Here is a 26280-nt window from a genome sequence, read left to right as displayed (position 1 = left end):
AATCCACTAATTTGATGGGGTGTGTAGTGTATTTTTACTGCAGTGTCCAAATCAGTGGATGCTCCTCAGAGGAGGAAGGGGAGGACCATTCTTCTCAGTGAATTTCAGAAAAATAAATATAGTGAAACATTAAAATAAAAGATCAGATTGAACACAATCTGCAATGATGACATTAAGTCTGCCAAAATTACACGTCTGTGCTTTAAAATTTCAAGTCCGTAAGAAAGACGTCAAACTTTCTCACCTTGTTGTCGCACATAACCCCTCCATCATCGGATGGGGCCACAGTTTCTCCTGACCCCTCCTGTCTCAGCCTCCAGTATTTATGCTGCAGTAGTTTATGTGTCGGGGGGCTAGGGTCAGTCTGTTACATCTGGAGTATTTCTCTTGTCTTATCCGGTGTCCTGTGTGAATTTAAATATGCTCTCTCTAATTCTCTCTTTCTTTCTCTCTTTCTTTCTTTCTCTCTCTCTCTCGGAGGACCTGAGCCCTAGGACCATGCCTCAGGACTACCTGGCATGATGACTCCTTGCTGTCCCCAGTCCACCTGGCCGTGCTGCTGCTCCAGTTTCAACTGTTCTGCCTGCGGCTATGGAATCCTGACCTGTTCACCCGACGTGCTACCTGTCCCAGACCTGCTGTCCCAGACCTGCTGGAACCCTGACCTATTCACCGGACGTGCTACCTGTCCCAGACCTGCTGTTTTCAACTCTAGAGACAGCAGGAGCGGTAGAGATAGTCTCATAGATCGGCTATGAAAAAGCCAACTGACTCTTACTCTTGAGTTGCTGACTTGTTGCACCCTCGACAACTACTATGATTATTATTATTTGACCATGCTGGTCATTTATGAACATTTGAACATCTTGGCCATGTTCTGTTATAATATCCACCCTGCACAGCCAGAAGAGGACTGGCCACCCCTCAGAGCCTGGTTCCCTTCTAGGTTTCTTCCTAGGTTTTGGCCTTTCTAGGGAGTTTTTCCTAGCCACCGTGCTTCTACACCTGCATTGCTTGCTGTTTGGGGTTTTAGGCTGGGTTTCTGTACAGCACTTTGATATATCAGCTGATGTAAGAAGGGCTATACAAATAAATTTGATTTGATAACACCAAAACACCGCGTTCATATGTCTGTTCTTCTGAGGTGAACAATATGCAATACGTTATTAACATACTTGGCTGTCACCCCCACAAATTATTTGCATAATACTTATTCTGCCACTCTAATTTGTTAACCAACCTGCTAACACTGACAGTAAAGCTGTCACATAATACTGACCTGCTATGACAGTAAAACTGTCACATAATACTGACCTGCTATGACAGTAAAACTGTCACATAATACTGACCTGCTATGACGTAAAACTGTCACATAATACTGACCTGCTATGACAGTAAAACTGTCACATTATACTGACCTGCTATGACAGTAAAGCTGTCACATTATACTGACCTGCTATGACAGTAAAGCTGTCACATAATACTGACCTGCTATGACAGTAAAACTGTCACATTATACTGACCTGCTATGACAGTAAAACTGTCACAAAATAATGACGTCACTGTTTGTTTACCCCTCGTTTTTTGCCGGTTAACTGACGTTAACTGATGTTAGCTGATGTTAACTGATGTTAGCTGATGTTAACTGATGTTAACTGATGTTAGCTGATGTTAACTGATGTTAGCTGATGTTAACTGATGTTAGCTGACGTTAACTGATGTTAGCTGACGTTAACTGACGTTAGCTGACGTTAGCTGACGTTAGCTGACGTTAGCTGACGTTAACTGACGTTAGCTGACGTTAGCTGATGTTAACGGACGTTAGCTGACGTTAACTGACGTTAGCTGACGTTAGCTGACGTTGAATAATAATAGGTCTTTGCTCCTATTATTATTCAAACAAAATGGTATGCAACAGCTTTTCGGACATCTTAGCTATAAAAGCAGGGTTAGTTAGCTAACCTTAGCTAGCTGAAGAAAGTCCATTGTAATCAGCTTTTTTTGGCTGATAATCATGATGTACATTTCATGTGACAGTCTATTAATCTGTTAATGCTTACATTTTTATGTTTTTAGAATCAAAAGTGTTTTTTTTTTTAATGTAATTTGTTTATTTTAGACAACATAGAAGTCTGTTAAAAACTACCGATCAAGGATATCCAAAATCTTTATAGAATGAAAAATAATCAATACAGCCGTTATTCAGGTTATGAGTAAAATAGGCAAATTAACATGGGAGTAAAGGGAGTGTCCCAACTTTCATCTGGCTCTTTTTGTAACTCCAATGGCGGACATGTACAGCAACAACAACAAAAAAACGCTGCTGAAATGTTTACCAATTCGCGTCCACACTCAAAGTCTATGGTGGCTTGATAACATCCAATGCACTTCCATAAACTCCAACGTTCACAGAATTTTTTTAAATAAATTTTCACTCCTGGTACCATGCATTACTTTGTTGATTACAGCGAGCCGAGACGAACATGATACGAACATATACGTTTGAATGTTTCATCGTTGTCCGCACATATACCACAGGTGTCGTAAAAGGGTGCCTTAAAACATTGCTCAAAACCACATCAATACAATGTCTACTAAATATTCTGGAGAATTTGGCTACAATAGCAGTAGAAAAGTATACATTTAATTGCGGTACATTGTGAGTACCTGCCGCGTGTAACAGTATAGCTTCCGTCCCTCTCCTCGCCCCAACCCGGGCTCGAACCAGGGACCCTCTGCACACATCGACGACAGTCACCCCACGAAGCATCGTTACCCGTCGCTCCACAAAAGCCGCGGCCCTTGCAGAGCAAGGGGAACAACTACTTCAAGGTCTCAGAGCGAGTGACGTCACCCGATTGAAACGCTATTAGCGCGCACAACCGCTAACTAGCTAGTGATTTCACATCGGTTACACCACCGCTAACTAACTAGCCATTTCACATCGGTTACACGCGCACGGTGCGGGCCACGGTCCTGCTGAGGAGGCTCAGAAGTAAGGAAGTGAAATTAGAAAACCATGACAACCGTGCCCATGATAACATCCTCTTTATTGACAGTTCCCCCCCCCCCCGCCCACATGGATTCCATAGAAGAAGACAACAGATTTCATGGTCATTTTGGTCAACCTGTTGTTTAGCCATAAGTAACCATTGTTGTCAACATCATCGTCAATGCTAAATATATATCATACACAATAAATACAGCACGACCCAGGCATTGAGACAAGACACATCAAACACCACCAACAACAGAGTATCTGAATAGCATATTTATAAAAGAGAAAGTTAACATAGTACGTGGTGCAGTGTGAGAGAGAGAGAGAGAGAGAGAGAGAGAGATGAGAGAGAGAGAGAGAGAGAGAGAGAGAGAGAGAGAGAGAGAGAGAGAGGAGAGAGAGAGAGAGAGAGAGGGAGAGAGAGAGAGAAAGAGAGAGAGAGGGAGAGAGAGAGAGAGAGAGAGTAAAAGAGAAAGGGGGAGAGAGTGAGAGGGGGAGAGAGAGGTGTGTGTTTTTGGAATGTTTCGTTTCTATATCAGAGTAAAACTTAAAAGTCTGTCTTAGTAAATGTTCTAGCATGGTGTCATGTTGCTGTTTTAGCAAGCTGGAGGCTTCAGGACATCTAAACATGCAGTCTGATATGTAAAGGATCATCACATCTGCCTCTCTCTAGTTGGAAAGGATAAATACTACAGTAGATCATTACTGGGTTATAACAGAGTCAGTACAGGAAGTGAGTTGAAATACAAGATGCTAATTTTGTCCAATCAGGAACTGAATATCAAATCACTTCCTGTATTGACCCTACCCTTTGCTCTAAGAGATCCAAGGGGTGCAGAATGCTGCTAGAGATAATAGTTTGTGGAATGTAAACAAACCAACGTGTGTCATGAACTGGATATAGAGCAAAACTGACGAACTGAACCAAAGGCACGCTCAGTCCTTTTTTCATAGAATGTTTACGAAAATAATTATAGCAGCAGCAGCAAAAAATAAATAAAAAATAAATAAACGTTTGAAAATCTACTGTTAAAATGTCAAATGCATATTGGATTTATTTGAAATGTCTATCGGATTGGGAATGTTTCATTGTTTCAGTAATCAATATGCGTCAAACACATTTTTAACTCAAAGTAAAGTCACAAATGATGAACCCTTTTCAATTGTTCAAGACCCCAAAACGTTTTACTGTAAACTCTATTCTAAATGGTTTATACTGAGAGAGAGAGAGACCATCATCATAACATTAAATAGCTCTATATTCAATCTGGAAAGCTGAAGCGTTATGGATTACGTGATAGAAACGTAAAATGTCATTTCCGATTGAGTCGACACGTTCAATGTTCATCGTGAATGTAGTAAAATGGCGCCGACAGAGATGGTTGCCTCGTTTCGCGTTCTTAGCATTTAAAAAAAAAAATCTAAAAATTGAAATGTATTATTTGCAAGCATTTCTCTACAATCGCATTAACATCGCTAACCATGTGTATGTGACCAATAACATTTGATTTGATTTGAATGCGGTCTCCGCTAAAAGCAGGAAAATTGACTTTCCATTTTTTTGTTTGTTTTCAGCTGTAAAGCTGAACTTCCGCGGATTGAATAGAGGTTGGAAAGAATAACAGAGAGAGAGAGAGAGAGAGAGAGAGAGATGGATAAAGAGAGAGGGAGCGAGGGAACGGGAGAGAAAGAGAGCTAAGTAAGAGATATATAGAGGGAAGGTGGAAATACTGTATTACTACAGGATAGAATCCAATACAGCTTTCTACACAAATACCATCTCAACACACAGCTGATTATCTGTGTCTGGGTCCCACTCTACACAAAACTTCTAACCAAAATATAACCAACTTGCATGAAACACCACTTAAACATGAACAGTAAAGGAGGGGCATTGGTACTAGATGGAATATTCAACGGTACCCATGCTCCTCTAGCAGTTCATAATGTATTCCTACTGTAATGTATGGACGTTACTGTATTCCTACTGTAATGCATGGACGTTACTGTATTCCTACTGTAATGTATGGACGTTACTGTATTCCTACTGTAATGCATGTTCTTTACTGTATTCCTACTGTAATGCATGGGCTTTACAAGTTCAACCAAAACAAGGTTCAGATAGCTTAGACTGAGAGAAGAAAAATATCAATAAACCAATGATTCCTTAATAACTCTTTTGGTCATGTTTGATTTGTTTAATGGCCAGTGTATCTATAATGAGACTGGTCTTAGTCCATCAATGTCTTCTCTATAATATATCTCACCGATGTAGAAACACAACAAAAACAAGTAGATTAATCAAATCAAATTTGATCAAATTACAAAGAAGAATTTGTACTAAAATTAAAAAATAAAAAAAAGTGTGCAAACTGTTGCGTGGAGGAGCAATCAGTGTTTGGCAGAATTATTGTTACGATTAGTTATTTACTAAACTCAAAAAACAAAACATTTGAATAGTTCCATACATAGCATTACCAAATATTTGTCTATATATTTGTTCATAGTGACATCTATAAAGCACAGACAAATACATTCTCTCAGATTTTAATATTAATATTATCAACATTGTAATCAATTTTTATTTTTATTTTTTAAATCTTTTCCACATTTTGGTTCTGTGTTCAAGTTTTTCTTCATGTACTGTCTTTTTTTTCTTCCAGTTACAATAACTAACATCTAATCCCTCTCCCTTCTCCCTGTTCCCTTCCGTTTTTTTTGTGTTTAGGTAACTCTCTACCCCCCCTCCCTCCCTCATTTACTCAGCACACAGACATATGCACAAACAAACACACAGGAAGGAGTGGGGCATTGTAGGTACTGTAGTTTTCAGGCACCACACTCTCTAGTCTCTCCGCTGACTCTCTGTGGAGAGAAAGAGAAGACAGGAAACATTAATGAGTGGAAGGTAGCTGCACCGCCACCGCCAACGCCACCGCCACCGCCACCGCCACCGCCAACGCCACCGCCACCGCCACCGCCACCGAAACCGCCACCGCCACCGCCAACGCCACCGCCACCGCCACCGCCACCGCCACCGCCACCGCCACCGCCACCGCCAACGCCACCAAAACCCCAATTCTGTTACTTCTGTTTTTATCCAGTTGCTGAGTAGAAAGTGGAGGTCGTGAACAAAAAAACGGAGAATCCTAATTGGGTTCATCATGTATAATTATCATGTGATATCAAAATCAAATTGCATTTGTCACATGCGCCGAATACAACAGGTTTAGACCTTACCGTGAAATACTTACGGAGAAAATAAACAAAAAAATAAATAAAAAATGTATGAAATGTATGCATTCACTACTGTAAGTCGCTCTGGATAAGAGCGTCTGCTAAATGACTAAAATGTAAAATGTAAAAATGTACATGCTCTTAACCCACAATGCAGTTCAAGAAATAGAAGTAAGAAAAGATTTACTAAATAAACTCAAGTAAAAAGTCTAATAAAAAGTAACACAATAAAATAACTATATCGAGGCTATATACAGGGGGTACCGAGTCAATGTGCGGGGGTACAGGTTGAGGTAATTTGTACATGGAGGTAGGGATAAAGTGACTTTGCATAGATAATAAACAGCGAGTAGCAGCAGTGTAAAAAACAAAGTGGGGGGGGGGGGGGTCAATGTAAATAGTCCGGGTGGCCATTTGATTAGCTGTTCAGCAGTCTTATGGCTTGGGGGTAGAAGCTGTTAAGAAGACTTTTGAACCTAGACTTGGTGCTCCGGTACCGCTCGCCATGCGGTAGCAGAGACAACAGTCTATGACTTGAGCGCCTGGAGTCTCTTAGAATTTTTTGGGGTCTTCCTGACACCGCCTATTATAGAGGTCCTGGATGTCAGGAATAATTGGCCCCAGTGATGTACTGGGCTGTTCGCACTACCCTCTGTAGTGCCTTGCGGTCAGATGCCGAACAGTTGCCATACCAGGCGGTGATGCAACCGGTCAGGATGCTCTCAATGGTGCAGCTGTATAACTTTTTGAGGATCTGGGAACCCATGGCTAATCTTTTCAGTCTCCAGAGGGGAGAAAGGGTCTTGTTGTGCCCTTTTCACGACTGTCTTGGTGTGTTTGGACTATGATAGTTTGTTGGTGATGTGGACACCAAGGAACTTGAAACTCTCGACCCGCTCCACTTCAGCCCCGTCGATGTGAATGGGGGCATGTTTGGCCCTCCTTTTCCTGTAGTCAACGGTGATCTCCTTTGTCTTGCTCACATTGAGGGAGAAGTTGTTGTCCTGGCACCACACTGCCAGGTCTCTGACCTCCTCCTTATAGGCTGTCTCATCATTGTCGGTGATCAGGCCTACCACTGTTGTGTCATTTGCAAACTTAATAATGGTGTTGGAGTCGTGCTTGGCCACGCAGTCGTGGGTGAACAAGGAGTACAGGAGCGGACTAAGCACGCACCCCTGAGGGGCCCCAGTGTTGAGGATCAGCGTGGCAGATGTGTCGTTACCTACCCTTACCAAATGGAGGCGGCTCGTCAGGAAGTCCAGGATCCAGTTGCAGAGAGAGGTGTTTAGTTCCAAGGTCCTTAGCTTATTGATGAGCTTTGTGGGCACTATGGTGTTGAACGCTGAGCTATAGTCAATGTGGGTCTTTTTGTATGTTTAATTTATACAGCTTAAATTAAAACACAGAGTTTAAAGATTAAAAAAAAAAAAATAGAATGTAAATAATATCATATAAAATCATTAAAATATTATTCATAACACCTCAAAATCAAAACTTCATAATATCAATAATGCATTGTCACTGTCTAATAACCAAAGCAATATAATAATGTGACTCACCAGTCGCCAGCTGCCTCCACACTTCCTCTTTCCTCCTCCCCCTCACATCTGATTGGCGAAGGAGGTGGGGGCCTGTCCGTACTCTCCACCGTCCTGGTTGTACCCCTGCTGCTGCTGGTTGTATTCTGGCTGGTAGCCCCCCTGGGAACCGGCGTAGGGGTCCTGCTCGTACCCCGCCTGCTGGCCGTACGAGTCTGGGGCGGGCTGCTTCTCCTGGGGAGGAGGGGCACGCATGAAGGGGGCGATGATGCCGGTCTCCTTGAAGACGAACCACAGGTTTCCTCCCCACAGCACCAGGTTCATGAAGCCAAAACACTGGGAAGAAGAGAGGGAGAAATGCTGAGATTACTATGAAGTACTGTAGATACTGGGAGGGAAGAGAGGGGGGAGAGAGACAGAGAGGGAGGGGGAGAGATAGAGAGGGGGAAGGTGAGAGAGACAGAGGCGGAGGGGGAGAGAGAGAGATATAGAGAGGGGGAAGGGGAGAGAGAGCGAGAGAGAGAGAGAGGGGGGAGGGAGCGAGAGAGAGAGGGGGGGGAGAGAGGGGGGGAGGGGGGAGAGAGATAGAGATAGAGAGGGGGAAGGGGAGAGAGAGAGAGAGCGAGCGAGCGAGAGAGAGAGGGGAGAGAGAGAGAGAGAGAGGGAGGAGGGGAGAGCGAGAGAGAGAGAGGGGGGGAGGGGGAGAGAGAGAGAGATAGAGATAGAAAGGGGGAAGGGGAGAGAGAGAGCGAGAGAGAGAGAGAGAGAGAGAGAGAGAGGGAGGAGGGGAGAGAGAGAGAGATAGAGATAGAAAGGGGGAAGGGGAGAGAGAGAGCGAGAGAGAGAGAGAGGGAGGAGGGGAGAGGGAGAGAGAGAGAGAGAGAGAGGAGGGGAGAGAGAGAGAAAGTGAGAGAGAGAGAGTAGAGAGGGAGGAGGGGAGAGCGAGAGAAAGGGAGAGAGAGAGAAAGTGAGAGAGAGTGCATTCTGATAGCATTCAGACCCCTTGACTTTATCCACTTTTTGTTGCGTCACAGCCTTATTCTAAAAGAAGAAACAAATCCTCATTAATCTACACAAAATACCTCAAAATGACAAAGTAAAAACAGGTTTTTAGAAATGTTTGCAAATTAAAACAAAAATAAAAAACAGAAATACCTTATTTCCATAAGTATTCAGACCTTTGCTATAAGACTCGAAATTGAGCTTAGATGCATGCTGTTTTCATTGATCATCCTTGCGATGTTTCTACAACGTGATTGGAGTACACTGCTGTAAATTCAATTGATTGGATATGATTTGGAAAGGCACACACCTGTCTATATAAGGTCCCACAGTTGACAATGCATTTCAGAGCAAGAACCAAGCCATGAGGTCGAAGGAATTGTCCATAGAGCTCCGCGACAGGATTGTGTCGAGGCACAGATCTTGGGAAGGGTATCAAAACATTTCTGCAGCATCGAAGGTACCCAAGAACACAGTGGTCTCCATCATTCTTAAATGGAAGAAGTTTAGAAACACAAAGACTCTTCCTAGAGCTGGCCACCCGGCCAAACTGAGCAATCGGGGGAGAAGGGCCTTGGTCAGGGAGGTGACCAACAACCCAATGGTCACTCTGACAGAGCTCCAGAGTTCCTCTGTGGAGATGGGAGAACCTTCCAGAAGGACAATCTCTGCAGCACTCCACCAATCAGGCCATTATGGTAGAGTAACCAGACGGAAGCCACTCCTCAGTAAAAAAGCACATGACAGTCCACTTGGAGTTTGCCAAAAGACACCTAAAGGACTCTCAGACCATGAGAAACAAGATTCTCTGGTCTGATGAAACCAAGATTAAACTCTTTGGCCTGAAAGACAAGCGTCACATCTGGAGGAAACCTGGCACCATCCCTACGATGAAGTATGGTGGTGGCAGCATCATGCTGTGGGGATGTTTTTCAGTGGCAGGGACTAGGAGACTAGTCAGGATCGAGGGAAACGGAGCAAAGTACAGAGAGATCCTTGATGAAAACCTGCTCCAGAGCGCTCAGGATCTCAGACTGGGGACGAAGGTTCACCTTCCAACAGGACAACGACCCTAAGCACACAGCCAAGACAACGTAGGAGTTGTTTCGGGACAAGTCTCTGAATGTCCTTGAGTGGCCCAGCCAGAGCCCGGACTTGAACTCGATAAAACATCTCTGGAGAAACCTGAAAATAGCTGTGCAGCGACGCTCCCCATCCAACCTGACAGAGCTTGAGAGGATCCTTTGAGAAGAATGGGAGAAAGTCCCCAAATACAGGTGTGCCAAGCTTGTAGCGTCATACCCAAGAAGACTGACTCAAGGCTGTAATCGCTGCCAATGGTGCGTCAACAAAGTACTGAGGAAAGGCTTTGAATACTAAATATACTGTAAATGTAATATTCCCAGGGGGTTTTATAAAAAAATACAAATAATAATCTAAAACCTGTTTTTGCTTTGTCATTATGGGGTATTGTGATGTCATTATGGGGTATTGTGATGTCATTATGGGGTATTGTGATGTCATTATGGGGTATTGTGATGTCATTATGGGGTATTGTGTGTAGACTGATGAGGGGGAAAAAAACACAATTTGATCCATTGTAGAATAAGGCTGTAACGTAACAAAATGTGGAAAAAGCCAAGGGGTCTGAATACCTTCCGAATGCACTGTATGTTGAAGTGGGTGGGGCTCAAGCTTCATCCCTGTCTCACCCCACAACCCTGTGGAAAGAAATGTGTGTGCTTTTTGCCAATTTTAACCGCACACTTGTTGTTTGTGTTGTTGTTTGTGCACATGGATTTTATAATGTTATATGTTTTTTCCCCAACACCGCTTTCCATCAATTTGTCTAGCAGACTCTCATGCCAAATTTATTCAAAATATTTGTTTAAATCAACAAAGCATAATAAAACATTGCTTTTTTTGTTTGCCAATAAGGGTCAGCAGGGTGCACACGTGGTCTGTTTTGGAGAGAAGAAAATTAGACTTTTCTTCAGGACATTTTGGAGTCTGCTGTTGATGACACTGCAGAGGATTTTTCAGATATTCCTGCTGACAGATATTTCACGGTAATTGTTGTGGTCAAATTTGTCTCCACTTTTGTGGATTGGTGGATCAAGCCTTGGTTACAAATATTAGGGAAGATGCCAGAGCTAATCCATTTTAGAATAAGGCTGTAATGTATCAAAATGTGGAAAAAGTCAAGAGGTCTGAATACTTTCCGAATGAACTGTATATACACAAGTATGTGGACAGCCCCAGAACATTATTCCTCCTACACCAAACTTTACAGTTGGCATTGTTACAATGAATGTAAGGTAACATCTCTGTTACAATGAATGTAAGGTAACATCTCTGTTACAATGAATGTAATGTAACATCTATGTTACAATGAATGTAATGTAACATCTATGTTACAATGAATGTAATGTAACATCTCTGTTACAATTAATGTAAATGTAACATCTATGTTACAATGAATGTAATGTAACATCTATGTTACAATGAATGTAATGTAACATCTCTGTTACAATGAAAGTAATGTAACATCTCTATTACAATGAAAGTAATGTAACATCTCTGTTACCATGAAAGTAATGTAACATCTCTGTTACAATGAAAGTAATGTAACATCTCTGTTACAATGAATGTAATGTAACATCTCTGTTACAATGAAAGTAATGTAACATCTCTGTTACAATGAAAGTAATGTAACATCTCTGTTACAATGAAAGTAATGTAACATCTCTGTTACAATGAAAGTAATGTAACATCTCTGTTACAATGAAAGTAATGTAACATCTCTGTTACCATGAAAGTAATGTAACATCTCTGTTACAATGAAAGTAATGTAACATCTCTGTTACAATGAATGTAATGTAACATCTCTGTTACAATGAATGTAATGTAACATCTCTGTTACAATGAAAGTAATGTAACATCTCTGTTACAATGAATGTAATGTAACATCTCTGTTACAATGAAAGTAATGTAACATCTCTGTTACAATGAAAGTAATGCAAGACAATATTATTGTACTGCAACCGAACACAGCAGAGATCACTGCTCCAATAAACTGTTATAGAGTTGAAGCAAAACCTAGCCGTTAAAACCAGACACTCACGACGGAGGTGTTGAGTCCAGACATGACGGGGTCGTGAACTTCACGACAGCGGTTCCCTTCCTCATCGCAGGCTGAGATCAGATCCACCACCTTCTCAGGGTCCGTGGACGCCTTGACGTCCGACAGGCCTTTGGCCCACGCAGCGGAGCTGACCAACCACATGAAGGTGAACACACACGTCACGCCAAAGTCCTGCCGACGGAAGGTAGAAACACACACAGGAAACAGAAAACGAGGTCAAACTCATACAATGGACATATAGAACACCTGATCAAGATGGCCGCCATTATCGGCACGTTCTAAAGCTATACGCGGGTCTATGACATCAGACGCTAGTGAAGTATAGGATCTCTACGGTAAATACACACAGGAAGACGGGGTGAGGTCAAATTGTTCAAAATCGACTGCTACAGTGGTGAACATAAATGTGAGAAAATAAAAAAAGGGATTAAAGTGCAAATATATTTCATTTACCCTTCAACTGTAAATGCAACAACACACACACACACACACACACACACACACACACACACACACACACACACACGCACGCACGCACACATCCAACACCCACTCACGATGAGTGGTCCTTTGTTGTTCTCCCGGTACTTCTCCAGGGCGAAGACGTAAACGCTGAGGGCAGCCATGGAGTAGAGGAAGGCAAACACACCGATGGTGACGAAGAATTCTGCCGAGGAAGAGTAGTTACCAACCAGGAAGAGACGCTCGGGGGGACCCCCTTTACAGGTCGGGGCGTCAAAGTATACCTGGTGAAGCCTGAAGATGGAGACAGAGAAGCAGAAGATTCTCAATCAATCAATAAAAACACATATACACTACTCGACCAAAAGTATGTGGACACCTCTTCAAATTAATGGATTTGGCTATTCCAGCCACACCCGTTGCTGACAGATGTATAAAATCGAGCGCACAGCCATGCAATCTCCATAGACCAACATTGGCAGTAGAATGGCTTTACTGAAGAGCTCAGTGACTTTCAACGTGGCACCCATAGGAAGCAACCTTTCCTACCAGTCAGTTGGTAGCGTGTAGCGCGTAAAAATCGTCTGTCCTCCATTCACTACCGAGTTCCAAACTGCCTCTGGAAGCAACGTCAGCACAAGAATTGTTCATCGGGAGCTTCATGAAATGGGTTTCCACGGCAGAGCAGCAGCATACTAAGATCACCAAAGCCCATTTTCACATCAACAGCTTCTGTATCATGACATTCTGACATTCTGTATCATGACATTCTGACATTCTGTATCATGACATTCGGACATTCTGTATCATGACATTCTGACATTCTGAAATGGTCCATCCACACAGACAGCGTGGTGAAGAAGGCGCAACCGCGCCTCTTCAACCTCAGGAGGCTGAAGAAATTTGGCTTGTCACCAAAAACACTCACACTTTTACAGATGCACAATTGAGAGCATCCTGTCGGGCTGTATCACCGCCTGGTACGGCAACTGCTCCGCCCACAACCGCAAGGCTCTCCAGAGGGTAGTGAGGTCTGCACAACGCATCACCGGGGGCAAACTACCTGCCTTCCAGGACCCCTCCAGGACCCGATGTCACAGGAAGGCCAAAAAGATCATCAAGGACAACAACCACCCGGACCACTGCCTGTTCACCCCGCTATCATCCAGAAGGCGAGGTCAGTACAGGTGCATCAAAGCTGGGACCGAGAGACTGAAAAACTGCTTCTATCTCAAGGCCATCAGACTGTTAATCAGCCATCACTAACATTGAGTGGCTGCTGCCAACATACTAACTCAAATCTTTAGCCACTTTAATAATTAACATTTGGATGTAATAAATGTATCACTAGTCACTTTAAACAATGCCACTTTATATAATGTTTACATACCCTACATTACTCATATCATATGTATATACTGCACTCTATACCATCTACTGCATCTTGCCTATGCCGTTCGGCCATCGCTCATCCATATATTTATATGTACATATTCTTATTCATTCCTTTAAACTTGTGTGTATTAGGTAGTTGTTGTGAAATTGTTAGACTACTTGTTAGATATTACTGCACGGTCGGAACTAGAAGCACAAGCATTTCGCTACACTCTCATTAACATCTGCTAACCATGTGTATGTGACCAATAAAATTTGATTTGATTTCTGTATCATGACATTCTGACATTCTGTATCATGACATTCTGACATTCTGTATCATGACATTCTGACATTCTGTATCATGACATTCTGACATTCTGTATCATGCCATTCTGACATTCTGTATCATGACATTCTGTATCATGACATTCTGACATTCTGTATCATGACATTCTGTATCATGACATTCTGACATTTTGTATCATGACATTCTGACATTCTGTATCATGACATTCTGACATTCTGACATTCTGTATCATGACATTCTGACATTCTGTATCATGACATTCTGCCATTCTGTATCATGCCATTCTACCATTCTGTATCATGACATTCTGACATTCTGTATCATGACATTCTGCCATTCTGTATCATGCCATTCTGCCATTCTGTATCATGACATTCTGACATTCTGACATTCTGAATCATGACATTCTGTATCATGACATTCTGACATTCTGTATCATGCCATTCTGCCATTCTGTATCATGACATTCTGACATTCTGACATTCTGAATCATGACATTCTGTATCATGACATTCTGACATTCTGTATCATGTCATTCTGTATCATGACATTCTGTATCATGACATTCTGACATTCTGTATCATGTCATTCTGTATCATGACATTCTGTATCATGACATTCTGACATTCTGACATTCTGAATCATGACATTCTGTATCATGACATTCTGACATTCTGTATCATGCCATTCTGTATCATGACATTCTGTATCATGACATTCTGACATAGTACAGTGAAGGTAGTTTGGTGAACAACACTCACTGAGATCTGAAGACTTGCGTTAACTCCCTGACTTAATGCCTATGCTTTAGATCAGTGGGCTAACACAGTCTTGACGGTAAGCAGACAACCAGTCTGTCACATTTAGCAGCAAAACACATCATTTGTCTCAAATGGCACCCTATTCCCTGCATAGTGCACTATTTTTGAACAGATCCCTATGGAGAATAGGGTGCCATTTTTTGGGATGTAAACATAAGACACATTTAATGCTAGTCAACCTAAAAACCCCAGAGAACTTGACTGACCTGAAAGGATACTCGAATTCCACTTCTATACTCAGGTCGCTCTCGGTCCTGTTTTTACACTCCACACTCATCTTAAACATCCCGGAGTAACTCCCACATGTAGAGAATGCAAAGATGGCAAAGATCTACAGGGGGCAGACAGTAGAGGGATTAAAAACAGAGTTAAAATGATCGTCTATAATTGTCTCATATTTCACTAGCCTGTGAATTTTCAGTTGCGTGATTAAAGGGTCAATAACATAAAGTAATACACAGTTTATGGTAATAAGAGAAACACATATTAATAAAAAAAATATATAAAAAAAAATGTAGTAAAATACTGATCCCTTTTTCCCTACATAGTGCACTACTTTGAACCAGGGCTCTGGTATAAAGTAGTGCACTATAAAAGGAAATAGTGTCCCATTTGAGAGAACACCCGAGGCTTATAGCCAAGTGACCACCATCATTTCCCAACCCCCAGTAGATGTATTAAACCCAGTAGATTCCCCCCCCCCCCCACTAAGAGATGAGGTTAGTGTAGCATGTGATGTAGTAGGGCAGGCCAGATCGGATTGAATCTAGCTGCTTTTACATTTCACTGCCATCTGTCGCATCCTCCTACTGGTGTGTGCGTGTGTGTGTGTGTGTGTGTATTGTGTGTGTGTGTGTGTATTGTGTGTGTGTGTGTGTGTGTGTGTGTGTGTATTGTGTGTGTGTGTGTGTGTGTGTGTGTGTGTGTGTGTGTGTGTGTGTATTGTGTGTGTGTGTGTGTATTGTGTGTGTGTGTGTGTGTGTGTGTGTGTGTGTGTGTGTGTGTGTGTGTGTGTGTGTGTGTGTGTGTGTGTGTGTGTGTGTGTGTATTGTGTGTGTGTGTGTATTGTGTGTGTGTGTGTGTGTGTGTGTGCGTGGGAGCTCACTCACGACTCCAAGTGACAATGTTCAGATATTCTCACCTGCTATCCTACTGAAGGACATAGGCTCTGGTTAAAAAAAAAATATGAAAAAAGTAGTGTACAAACAAAGGGAACATGGAGCCATTTCAGAAGCAGACACTGTGATGTCATGGCGACTGGTCCAGGGTGTCGTGACTGCCGACGGCCACCGGATGGCGCTATTAGTCTCATCATCGTGTAGTTGTCATGGTTACTGATACTCTCTGTATCCACTGCTTTAGTATTTCCAGGATGTGTTCAGCTTCTTGACATCTCAGATCATTGATTTAACCTTTATTTAACTAGGCAAGTCAGCTATGAACCAATTCTTATTTACAATGACGGCCTAACCCAAATCCGGACGACGCTGGGCCAATTGTGCGCCGCCCTATCGGACTCCCAATCACGGCCAATTGTGATACAGCCTGGAATCGAACCAGGGTCTGTAGTGGCACCTATATGCACTGAGATGCAGTGCCTTAGACCGCTGCGCAAATCGGGAGACTGATATGAATCTCATATAAGATGTACTGACGTCGCCTTATAGGAGGAGAGATCCCATAGCACAAACAGAAGTGAAATGGTGCTGCTTTTCAATAGTTGTTTCATTACTGATTTTCAAAAAGTCTCAGATTATGGACCTAGTGTTGTTCCTGGTCAGAGACTAACTCTGGACCTAGTGTTGTTCCTGGTCAGAGACTAACTCTGGACCTAGTGTTGTTCCTGGTCAGAGACTAACTCTGGACCTAGTGTTGTTCCTGGTTAGAGACTAACTCTGGACCTAGTGTTGTTCCTGGTTAGACACTAACTCTGGACCTAGTGTTGTTCCTGGTTAGAGACTAACTCTGGACCTAGTGTTGTTCCTGGTCAGAGACTAACTCTGGACCTAGTGTTGTTCCTGGTCAGAGACTAACTCTGGACCTAGTGTTGTTCCTGGTCAGAGACTAACTCTGGACCTAGTGTTGTTCCTGGTTAGAGACTAACTCTGGACCTAGTGTTGTTCCTGGTTAGAGACTAACTCTGGACCTAGTGTTGTTCCTGGTTAGAGACTAACTCTGGACCTAGTGTTGTTCCTGGTCAGAGACTAACTCTGGACCTAGTGTTGTTCCTGGTTAGAGACTAACTCTGGACCTAGTGTTGTTCCTGGTCAGAGACTAACTCTGGGCCTAGTGTTGTTCCTGGTTAGAGACTAACTCTGGGCCTAGTGTTGTCCCTGGTTAGAGACTAACTCTGGGCCTAGTGTTGTTCCTGGTCAGAGACTAACTCTGGGCCTAGTGTTGTTCCTAGTCAGAGACTAACTCTGGGCCTAGTGTTGTCCCTGCTCAGAGACTAACTCTGGACTTAGTGTTGTCCCTGGTCAGAGACTAACTCTGGGCCTAGTGTTGTTCCTGGTCAGAGACTAATTCTGGGCCTAGTGTTCTTTCAGAGACTAACTCTGGACCTAGTGTTGTTCCTAGTCAGAGACTAACTCTGGACCTAGTGTTCTTTCAGAGACTAACTCTGGACCTAGTGTTGTTCCTGGTCAGAGACTAACTCTGGACCTAGTGTTGTTCCTAGTCAGAGACTAACTCTGGACCTAGTGTTCTTTCAGAGACTAACTCTGGACCTAGTGTTGTTCCTGGTCAGAGACTAACTCTGGGCCTAGTGTTGTCCCTGGTTAGAGACTAACTCTGGACCTAGTGTTGTTCCTGGTCAGAGACTAACTCTGGACCTAGTGTTGTTCCTGGTCAGAGACTAACTCTGGACCTAGTGTTGTTCCTAGTCAGAGACTAACTCTGGGCCTAGTGTTGTCCCTAATCAGAGACTAACTCTGGACCTAGTGTTGTTCCTGGTCAGAGACTAACTCTGGACCTAGTGTTGTTCCTGGTCAGAGACTAACTCTGGGCCTAGTGTTGTTCCTAGTCAGAGACTAACTCTGGGCCTAGTGTTGTCCCTGCTCAGAGACTAACTCTGGACCTAGTGTTGTTCCTGGTCAGAGAGTAACTCTGGGCCTAGTGTTGTTCCTGGTCAGAGACTAACTCTGGACCTAGTGTTGTTCCTGGTCAGAGACTAACTCTGGGCCTAGTGTTGTCCCTGGTCAGAGACTAACTCTGGGCCTAGTGTTGTTCCTGGTCAGAGACTAACTCTGGGCCTAGTGTTCTTTCAGAGACTAACTCTGGACCTAGTGTTGTTCCTGGTCAGAGACTAACTCTGGACCTAGTGTTGTTCCTGCTCAGAGACTAACTCTGGACCTAGTGTTGTTCCTAGTCAGAGACTAACTCTGGACCTAGTGTTGTTCCTGGTCAGAGACTAACTCTGGACCTAGTGTTGTTCCTGGTTAGAGACTAACTCTGGGCCTAGTGTTGTTCCTAGTCAGAGACTAACTCTGGACCTAGTGTTGTTCCTGGTTAGAGACTAACTCTGGGCCTAGTGTTGTTCCTAGTCAGAGACTAACTCTGGACCTAGTGTTGTTCCTAGTCAGAGACTAACTCTGGACCTAGTGTTGTTCCTGGTCAGAGACTAACTCTGGGCCTAGTGTTGTTCCTAGTTAGAGACTAACTCTGGACCTAGTGTTGTCCCTGGTCAGAGACTAACTCTGGACCTAGTGTTGTTCCTGGTCAGAGACTAACTCTGGACCTAGTGTTGTTCCTGGTCAGAGACTAACTCTGGGCCTAGTGTTGTTCCTAGTCAGAGACTAACTCTGGACCTAGTGTTGTTCCTGGTTAGAGACTAACTCTGGGCCTAGTGTTGTTCCTAGTCAGAGACTAACTCTGGGCCTAGTGTTGTTCCTGGTTAGAGACTAACTCTGGGCCTAGTGTTGTTCCTGGTCAGAGACTAACTCTGGGCCTAGTGTTGTTCCTAGTCAGAGACTAACTCTGGGCCTAGTGTTGTTCCTAGTCAGAGACTAACTCTGGGCCTAGTGTTGTTCCTAGTCAGAGACTAACTCTGGGCCTAGTGTTGTTCCTAGTCAGAGACTAACTCTGGACCTAGTGTTGTTCCTGGTCAGAGACTAACTCTGGGCCTAGAGTTAGAGCATGGTGTTTGCAACGCCAGGGTTGTGGGTTCGATTCCCACAGGGGGCCAGTACAGAAAAAGAATAAAAATAAAATGTATGAAATGTATGCATTCACTAGTGTAAGTCGCTCTGGATAAGAGCGTCTGCTAAATGACTAAAATGTAAAATGTAGTCCTGTTCCTTGTCAGAGACTAATTTTGGGCCTTGTGTTGTTGAGAGAGAGAGACGGGCAACTAGTGAAGAACAAACACCATTGTAAATACAACCTATATTTATGTTTATTTATTTTCCCTTTTGTAAACTATCTATTTGCACATCGTCACAACACTGTATATAGACATAATATGACATTTGTAATGTCTATTATTTTGGAACTTTTGTGAGTGTAATGTTTACTCTGAATTTTTTATTGTTTATTTCACTTTTGTTTATTATCTATTGCACTTGCTTTGGCAATGTAAACATACTGTATGTTTCCCATGATAATAAAGCCCCTTAAATTGAAATGGAAATGTAATTGACGGGCCAGAGAGAAGGAGAGTGGGAGGACAAGAGAGAGGGGGAGATTAGAGTTAGAGGGGGGTCAGAGAGAGGAGGAGAGAGACAGAGAGAGAGGAGGTGAGAGAGAGGAGGGGAGAGAGACAGAGAGAGGGGCGGTGAGAGAGAGAGGTGGAGAAAGACAGAGAGAGACAGAGAGAGAGGGGGTGAGAGAGAGGTGGAGAAAGACAGAGAGAGACAGAGAGAGAGACAGAGAGAGAGGGGGGAGAGAGACAGAGAGAGAGACAGAGAGAGGGAGGAGAGAGACAGAGAGAGAGGGGGTGAGAGAGAGGAGGGGAGAGACAGAGAGAGAGAGAGAGAGGGAGATGGCTTACCCATTCTAGAGCTTTGATGAAGCCCAGGGGAACATTGACTTACCCATTCTAGAGCATTGATGAAGCCCAGGGGAACATTGACTTACCCATTCTAGAGCTTTGATGAAGCCCAGGGGAACATTGACTTACCCATTCTAGAGCTTTGATGAAGCCCAGGGGAACATTGACTTACCCATTCTAGAGCTTTGATGAAGCCCAGGGGAACATTGACTTACCCATTCTAGAGCTTTGATGAAGCCCAGGGGAACATTGACTTACCCATTCTAGAGCATTGATGAAGCCCAGGGGAACATTAACTTACCCATTCTAGAGCTTTGATGAAGCCCAGGGGAACATTGACTTACCCATTCTAGAGCTTTGATGAAGCCCAGGGGAACTTTGAGGACTCTGAACTGTCCGCCTGCAACCAACTGGAGAAGAAAATGAATAACGATGATTCCAAATCGTAACAAAACAGCCATTGATCATTGATGGGTGTAATATAATAACGAAGCACCACACAGACAACAGAAGTAGAGAACAACTAATATAGATATAAGTGGGTCTAATCAAATGTCCATTAACACTGCAACCTGTTAATCGGGAAATGCCACTACATTCATCATCATCATCACCACCCCAACATCAACATACAGTTGAAGTCAGAAGTTTACGTACACCTTAGCCAAATACATTTAGACTCAGTTTTTCACAATTCCTGACATTTAATCCCAGTAAAAATTCCCTGTTTTAGGTCAGTTCGGATCACCACTTTATTTTAAGAATGTGAAATGCCAGAATAATAATAGAGAATGATTTATTTCAGCTTTTATTTCTTTCATCACATTCCCAGTGTGTCAGAAGTTTACATACACTCAATTAGTATTTGGTAGCATTGCCTTTAAATTGCTTAACTTGGGTCAAATGTTTTGGGTAGCCTTCCACAAGCTTCCCACAATAAGTTGGGTGAATTTTGGCCCATTCCTCCTGACAGAGCTGGTGTAACTGAGTCAGGTTTGTAGGCCTCCTTGCTCACACACGTTTTTTCAGTTCTGCCCACACATGGACTGTGTTGTCCTCCATTTCGCCACAACTTTGGAAGTATGCTTGGGGTCATTGTCCATTTGGAAGACCCATTTGCGACCAAGCTTTAACTTCCTGACTGATGTCTTGAGATGTTGCTTCAATATATCCACATTATTTTCCTCCTCATGATGCCATCTATTTTGTGAAGTGCACCAGTCCCTCCTGCAGCAAAGCACCCCCACAACATGATGCTGCCACCCCCGTGCTTCACGGTTGGGATGGTGTTCATCGGCTTGCAAGCGTCCCCCTTTTCCCTCCAAACATAACGATGGTCATTATGGCCGAACAGTTCTATTTTTGTTTCATCAGACCAGAGGACATTTCTCCAAAAAGTACAATCTTTGTCCCCATGTGCAGTTGCAAACCGTAGTCTGGCTTTTTTATGGCGGTTTTGGAGCAGTGGCTTCTTCCTTGCTGAGTGGCCTTTCAGGTTATGTCGATATAGGACTCGTTTTACTGTGGATATAGATACTTTTGTACCTGTTTCCTCCAGCATCTTCACAAGGTCCTTTGCTGTTGTTCTGGGATTGATTTGCACTTTTTGCACCAAAGTACGTTCATCTCTAGGAGACAGAACGCATCTCCTTCCTGAGCGGTATGACGGATGCGTGGTCCCATGGTGTTTATACTTGCATACTATTGTTTGTACAGATGAATGTGGTACCTTCAGGCATTTGGAAATTGCTCCCAAGGATGAACCAGAATTAGTTTTTCTGAGGTCTTGGCTGATTTATTTTTATTTTCCCATGATGTCAAGCAAAGAGGCACTGAGTTTGAAGGTAGGCCTTGAAATACATCCACAGGTACACCTCCAATAGTCTCAAATTATGTCAATTAGCCTATCAGAAGCTTCTAAAGCCATGATATAATTTTCAGGAATTTTCCAAGCTGTTTAAGGCACAGTCAACTTAGTGTATATAAACTTCTGACCCACAGGAACTGTCATACAGTGAATTATAAGTGAAATAATCTCTCTGTAAAGAATTGTTGGAAAAATTACTTGTGTCATGCACAAAGTAGATGTCCTAACCGACTTGCCAAAACTATAGTTTGTTAACAAGAAATTTGTGGAGAGGTTGAAAAATGAGTTTTAATGACTCCAACCTAAGTGTATGTAAACTTCCTACTTAAACTGTATGTGAAAATGGCGCGTTTCTATGTTTTGTAGTAAACTAGATAGAGGAAGATACATGTTTCCAATGACATCATCGACCAATTAGAGGACAATTAGTAGGCAGTTACTAGGCAATGCCTATTCATAATTGGTTAAAATCACACGATGCACACTGATGACGTCATTGGAAACGCTTATCTCACATCTGTGGTGCTGGAGATGATCATTATGAAGCTGATGTTTTAAATGTCCCTTTAAGAAGCGATCGTAGAAGACACACAGTAAACGCATAAAAAATATTTGGTTGTTGGTCACCATCATCTCTATAGGCAGTAAACAGCAGTAATAAATGATCCTCAACAGAGAGTCTGTATACCGATAGAGAGAACACAATGACTGATTATTAACCCATATGATGTTTCTCAGAGGCATAACGGTGTATCCCTCTATATATCTTATATGCCATATGAAATGACGTCTCTCTACATGGTAGCCCACGTACAACAGACACACAGACAATCGTTGTTTTCCTACGATGAAAGAATGATTCACCCACCCACCCACATCCTCCTAATCCACAGTAAAGATGTGGGACTAATGAAATGTCTATTATCATTACAACATATTAGCCTATTAGCAACAGGTGAGAGTGGGGATGAAGGCAATACACTGAGTTTACAAAACATTATGAACACACTCCATGACATAGACTGACCAGGTGAATCCAGGTGAAAGCTATGATCCCTTATTTATGTCACTTGTTAAATCCACTTCAATCAGTGTAGATGAACGGGAGGAGACGGGTTAAAGAATAATTTTTAAGCCTTGAGACAATTGAGACATGGATTGTGTGTATGTGTGCCATTCAGAGGGTGAACGGGGCAAGACTAAAGATTTAAGTGCCTTTGAACGGGGTATGGTAGTAGTTGCCAGGCGCACTGGTTTGAGTGTGTCAAGAACTGCAACGCTGTCGGATTTTCCACGTTCAACAGTTTCCCATGTTTATCAAGAATGGTCCACCACCCAAAGGACATCCAGCCAACTTGACATAACTGTGGGGAAGCATTGGAGTCAACATGGGCCAGCATCACCGTGGAAACGCTTTCGACTCAATATTAGGAAGGTGTTCTTAATGTTTAGTGTATATTGCATTATTTATTTTCACCATCATCTGCATATGTCTACAGCCTTTACATTAATTGTAGTTTATTCTCAATAGTAGGCCTATTCCTTCTCATCATGTGTTTAGACTACAATAAGATATACAGTATATTCGGTGAGGAGGCTGTGGTATGTATGACGTTGCACCTTTAATGAAATAGACAATATGATGATTGGATATTTCTTTTGCTTCTGTGGATTTTATATATTTAATAAAAATGTTCCCATATCGGCTATAAAACATGGTATGTAGCCTAAATATTTGAGCACAGATGGGCCAACAATCGAAATATTTGAGTACAGAGAGTGAGGTGTGAATACGCGAAGTCATGGCCTGGCGTTAACGTGGACCCGGAGGAGAATGGGCCTGGTAAAAAGGTGCGGTTTGGATCGGACATGACACCATTACGCTGTTAAACTGCTGTGGTATAGCTAGTGATGCTCAGTCAGAAACCACCAGCATTATCATGCGAACAATTACCAATAATAACTACCCACTCAAACGTATCATTTTAATTGTTTCGTTCGTTTTAATTATGATAGAATCCAACTAGAAGTAAATACGGTGTTAATATGACGGAAAAAAGACAAGACACCATTTCATGTTTTAACACTTGAGGGCATTGGACAGTAATTTTACTAAAAACGACTTATTATATTCACCCAACGAATATCGAGAGAAATAGTCGTGCTATAGGCCTACGTGATGTATCAGAGCATGCCAGGTATTCTAGAAGAAGAATCAGTAGTCTATACAGCCATGTAGGGAATAAAGGTGAACTGCCATTTTACAACGCAATCTCAGAAATGACAACTGCACATAGCCTTTACCAAGCCCGCTTTATAAACAGATAATATAATACCAGGATTGCAGAAGAAGAAAAAAATATATATGAACAAATACATATTTGGACGACAGATAGACAAAGATATTTCTGTTCCATCATTTATCTGTGCGTACATGTATATGATGGGGATACCGTTATATCACCATCCATAAGTCCACCAATGGCTGTATCTGACATAATATTAAACAATAAACGTTACATACTTATCATTTTACCCGGTATAGCCACAAGATAGTGTGTTTAATTTAACACATAAACGCATAAACACCTCCTCCGTCAGTAATTATAAGGATGTGCTGTATTTCAGTCAACAAACGGCGTCTGCATCATAAGGATGAGAGGGGGGGGTGGGCTTTCCGCGGATTTACCTGATAATTCTAATATCTCAGATAACTACATAGCAACGCTCATAACCGGTTGGTACGTACACGTTACAGTTGATATTTAAACAACAGTAAATGTCCGTTATGTTTGTAGATGTTCAGAGCCCTACCTGATTCACAATATCCATCCTGGCCGCCTTGCTCGTTGATAAGAGAAATAACGGAGCAGGGGGAGGGAGCCGTCACAACCGGAAAAGCCTCCGGTAGGGGGAAGGAGACTGGAACAGCGCTATGCGTCACTGTGGAAGGTGTAGTTGATGGCGTGTGATACGAAACAGACAGAAGAAGCGCATAACACAAACTGCCACGACGGTCAAACAGGACCAGACACCGACTGGTAGAGAAATACTTAGATATAGGATCAAATAAATGTATTGTTTTTAATATTAGATGTAAAAGAGAGCCAGACCATATAATGAAATAGATCTATTTTTTATTTTTTTTATTTTTTTGGAAGTCTGCCTTTATGATGCTGGTATTTTTTGCCGCTATTTATTTCCCCAAAATAGTCGCCCTAAGCGCAGCACCTCCCAGCTCCATGGGCGTCGGACCGGAGGTGCTGGGGGATGGAACGTGGCCGGCAGGTTGTCCAGCCGGATGGACAGGTCCACCAGCTGGTCCAACGTGAGGGTGGTGTCTCAGCAGGCCAACTATTTTCCCAAAAATGTAGAATAGTACCATTGACTTTCCATGCAGTAAAACCAACGCGGTGTTTAACTAACTGTCTATGTGTTTGTGCCAATAGTGAGACGTCATCTTACTATTATTTACCCATTGGCCGTCTCACATCACTGGGATGTGACCAACAGGGCCTGAACCCAAGTCTCTGTTCAGTGTGTCACACGACCGCGTTAGACTATAGGCATTCACTCGAAAAGCTCACACAAATATTAAGGTCTCACGCAATGTTACTTATCAAACCAGCAAGTGAGCATACACACTTAGGGTGCTATCTACAACCTAAAATTGTTATTTGTCTGTGCCCATAGGAGAACCCTTTAAATAACAATTTGGGTTCCAGGTAGAACCCTTTTGGGTTACATGTATGACCCTTTCAACAGAGGGTTCTACCTGGAACCCAAAATAATTATACATGAAACCAAAAAGGATTCTCTTATGGCGACATCAGATGAAGATACAAGCTAATACAATACAATAGGTCTTTTTACGATAACTTTATTGTCTATTTACATGGACATTTTTTGTTGTTGTGAGGGTTAGACCAACCCTGCTAGCTTGGTAGGAGTTGTCACCACAGCACGAACAGATCTGGGACACCAAGCTACAGCCATGGTATCGCTACATCAGGGGTATTCAACTCTGACCCTACGAGGTCCAGAGCCTGCCGGTTTTATCTTCTACTTGATCATTAATAGGGCTCCCCAGTGGCATAGCAGCGGTCTAAGGCACTGCATCTCAGTGCTAGAGGTGTCACTACAGACACCCTGGTTCGATCCCGGACTGTATCACATCTGGCTGTGATTGGGAGCCCATTCAGTGCATTTGGAAAGTATACAGACCCCTTGACTTTTTCCCACATTTTGATATTTTACATCCTTATTCTAAAATGTATTTTCCTCATCAATCTACACACAATACAGCACAATGACAAAGCAAAAACTTTTTTTTTGTTGCAAATTTATTACAACTTAAAAAAATAAATAGCTTATTTTACTCCATGTGTAACTCTGTGTTTTTGTATGTTGTCGAACTGCTTTGCTTTATCTTGGCCAGGTCGCAATTGTAAATGAGAACTTGTTCTCAACTTGCCTACCTGGTTATATAAAGGTGAAATAAATAAATAGCTTATTTACATACAGTACCAGTCAAAA

General features: G+C 42.6%; 1 protein-coding gene across 1 annotated transcript; it reads right to left on the bottom strand.

Moving 5' to 3' along the window:
- Window positions 1-5531: 5531 nt before the first annotated feature.
- Window positions 5532-24699, bottom strand: sypa (synaptophysin a). Its single transcript, XM_082962278.1, has 7 exons — window positions 24559-24699; window positions 20222-20287; window positions 15097-15221; window positions 12481-12679; window positions 11903-12094; window positions 7798-8112; window positions 5532-5863 (listed from the first exon to the last, which is right to left on the bottom strand). The coding sequence occupies exons 1-6, from the start codon at window positions 24574-24576 to the stop codon at window positions 7840-7842; spliced, it is 873 nt and encodes a 290-aa protein (XP_082818404.1). The 5' UTR covers window positions 24577-24699; the 3' UTR covers window positions 5532-5863; window positions 7798-7839.
- Between the last annotated feature and the right edge of the window lie 1581 nt (window positions 24700-26280).

The sequence above is a fragment of the Salmo salar genome, chromosome 15, assembly GCF_965601325.2.
Source record: "Salmo salar chromosome 15, fSalSal1, whole genome shotgun sequence".
NCBI lineage: Eukaryota > Metazoa > Chordata > Actinopteri > Salmoniformes > Salmonidae > Salmo > Salmo salar.
The sequence above is the reverse complement of the archived record's forward strand: the minus strand, read 5'-3'. Positions and strand labels throughout refer to the sequence as shown.

Excerpts from the sequence above, each read along its gene's own strand:
- sypa (XM_082962278.1), bottom strand. Across the intron at positions 15,222-20,221 it reads TCATCAAAGCTCTAGAATGG|ATCTTTGCCATCTTTGCATT; the intron begins GTAAGTCAATGT and ends TGCCCCCTGTAG. Across the intron at positions 8,113-11,902 it reads CTGGACTCAACACCTCCGTC|TGTTTTGGCTTCATGAACCT; the intron begins GTGAGTGTCTGG and ends TCTTCTTCCCAG.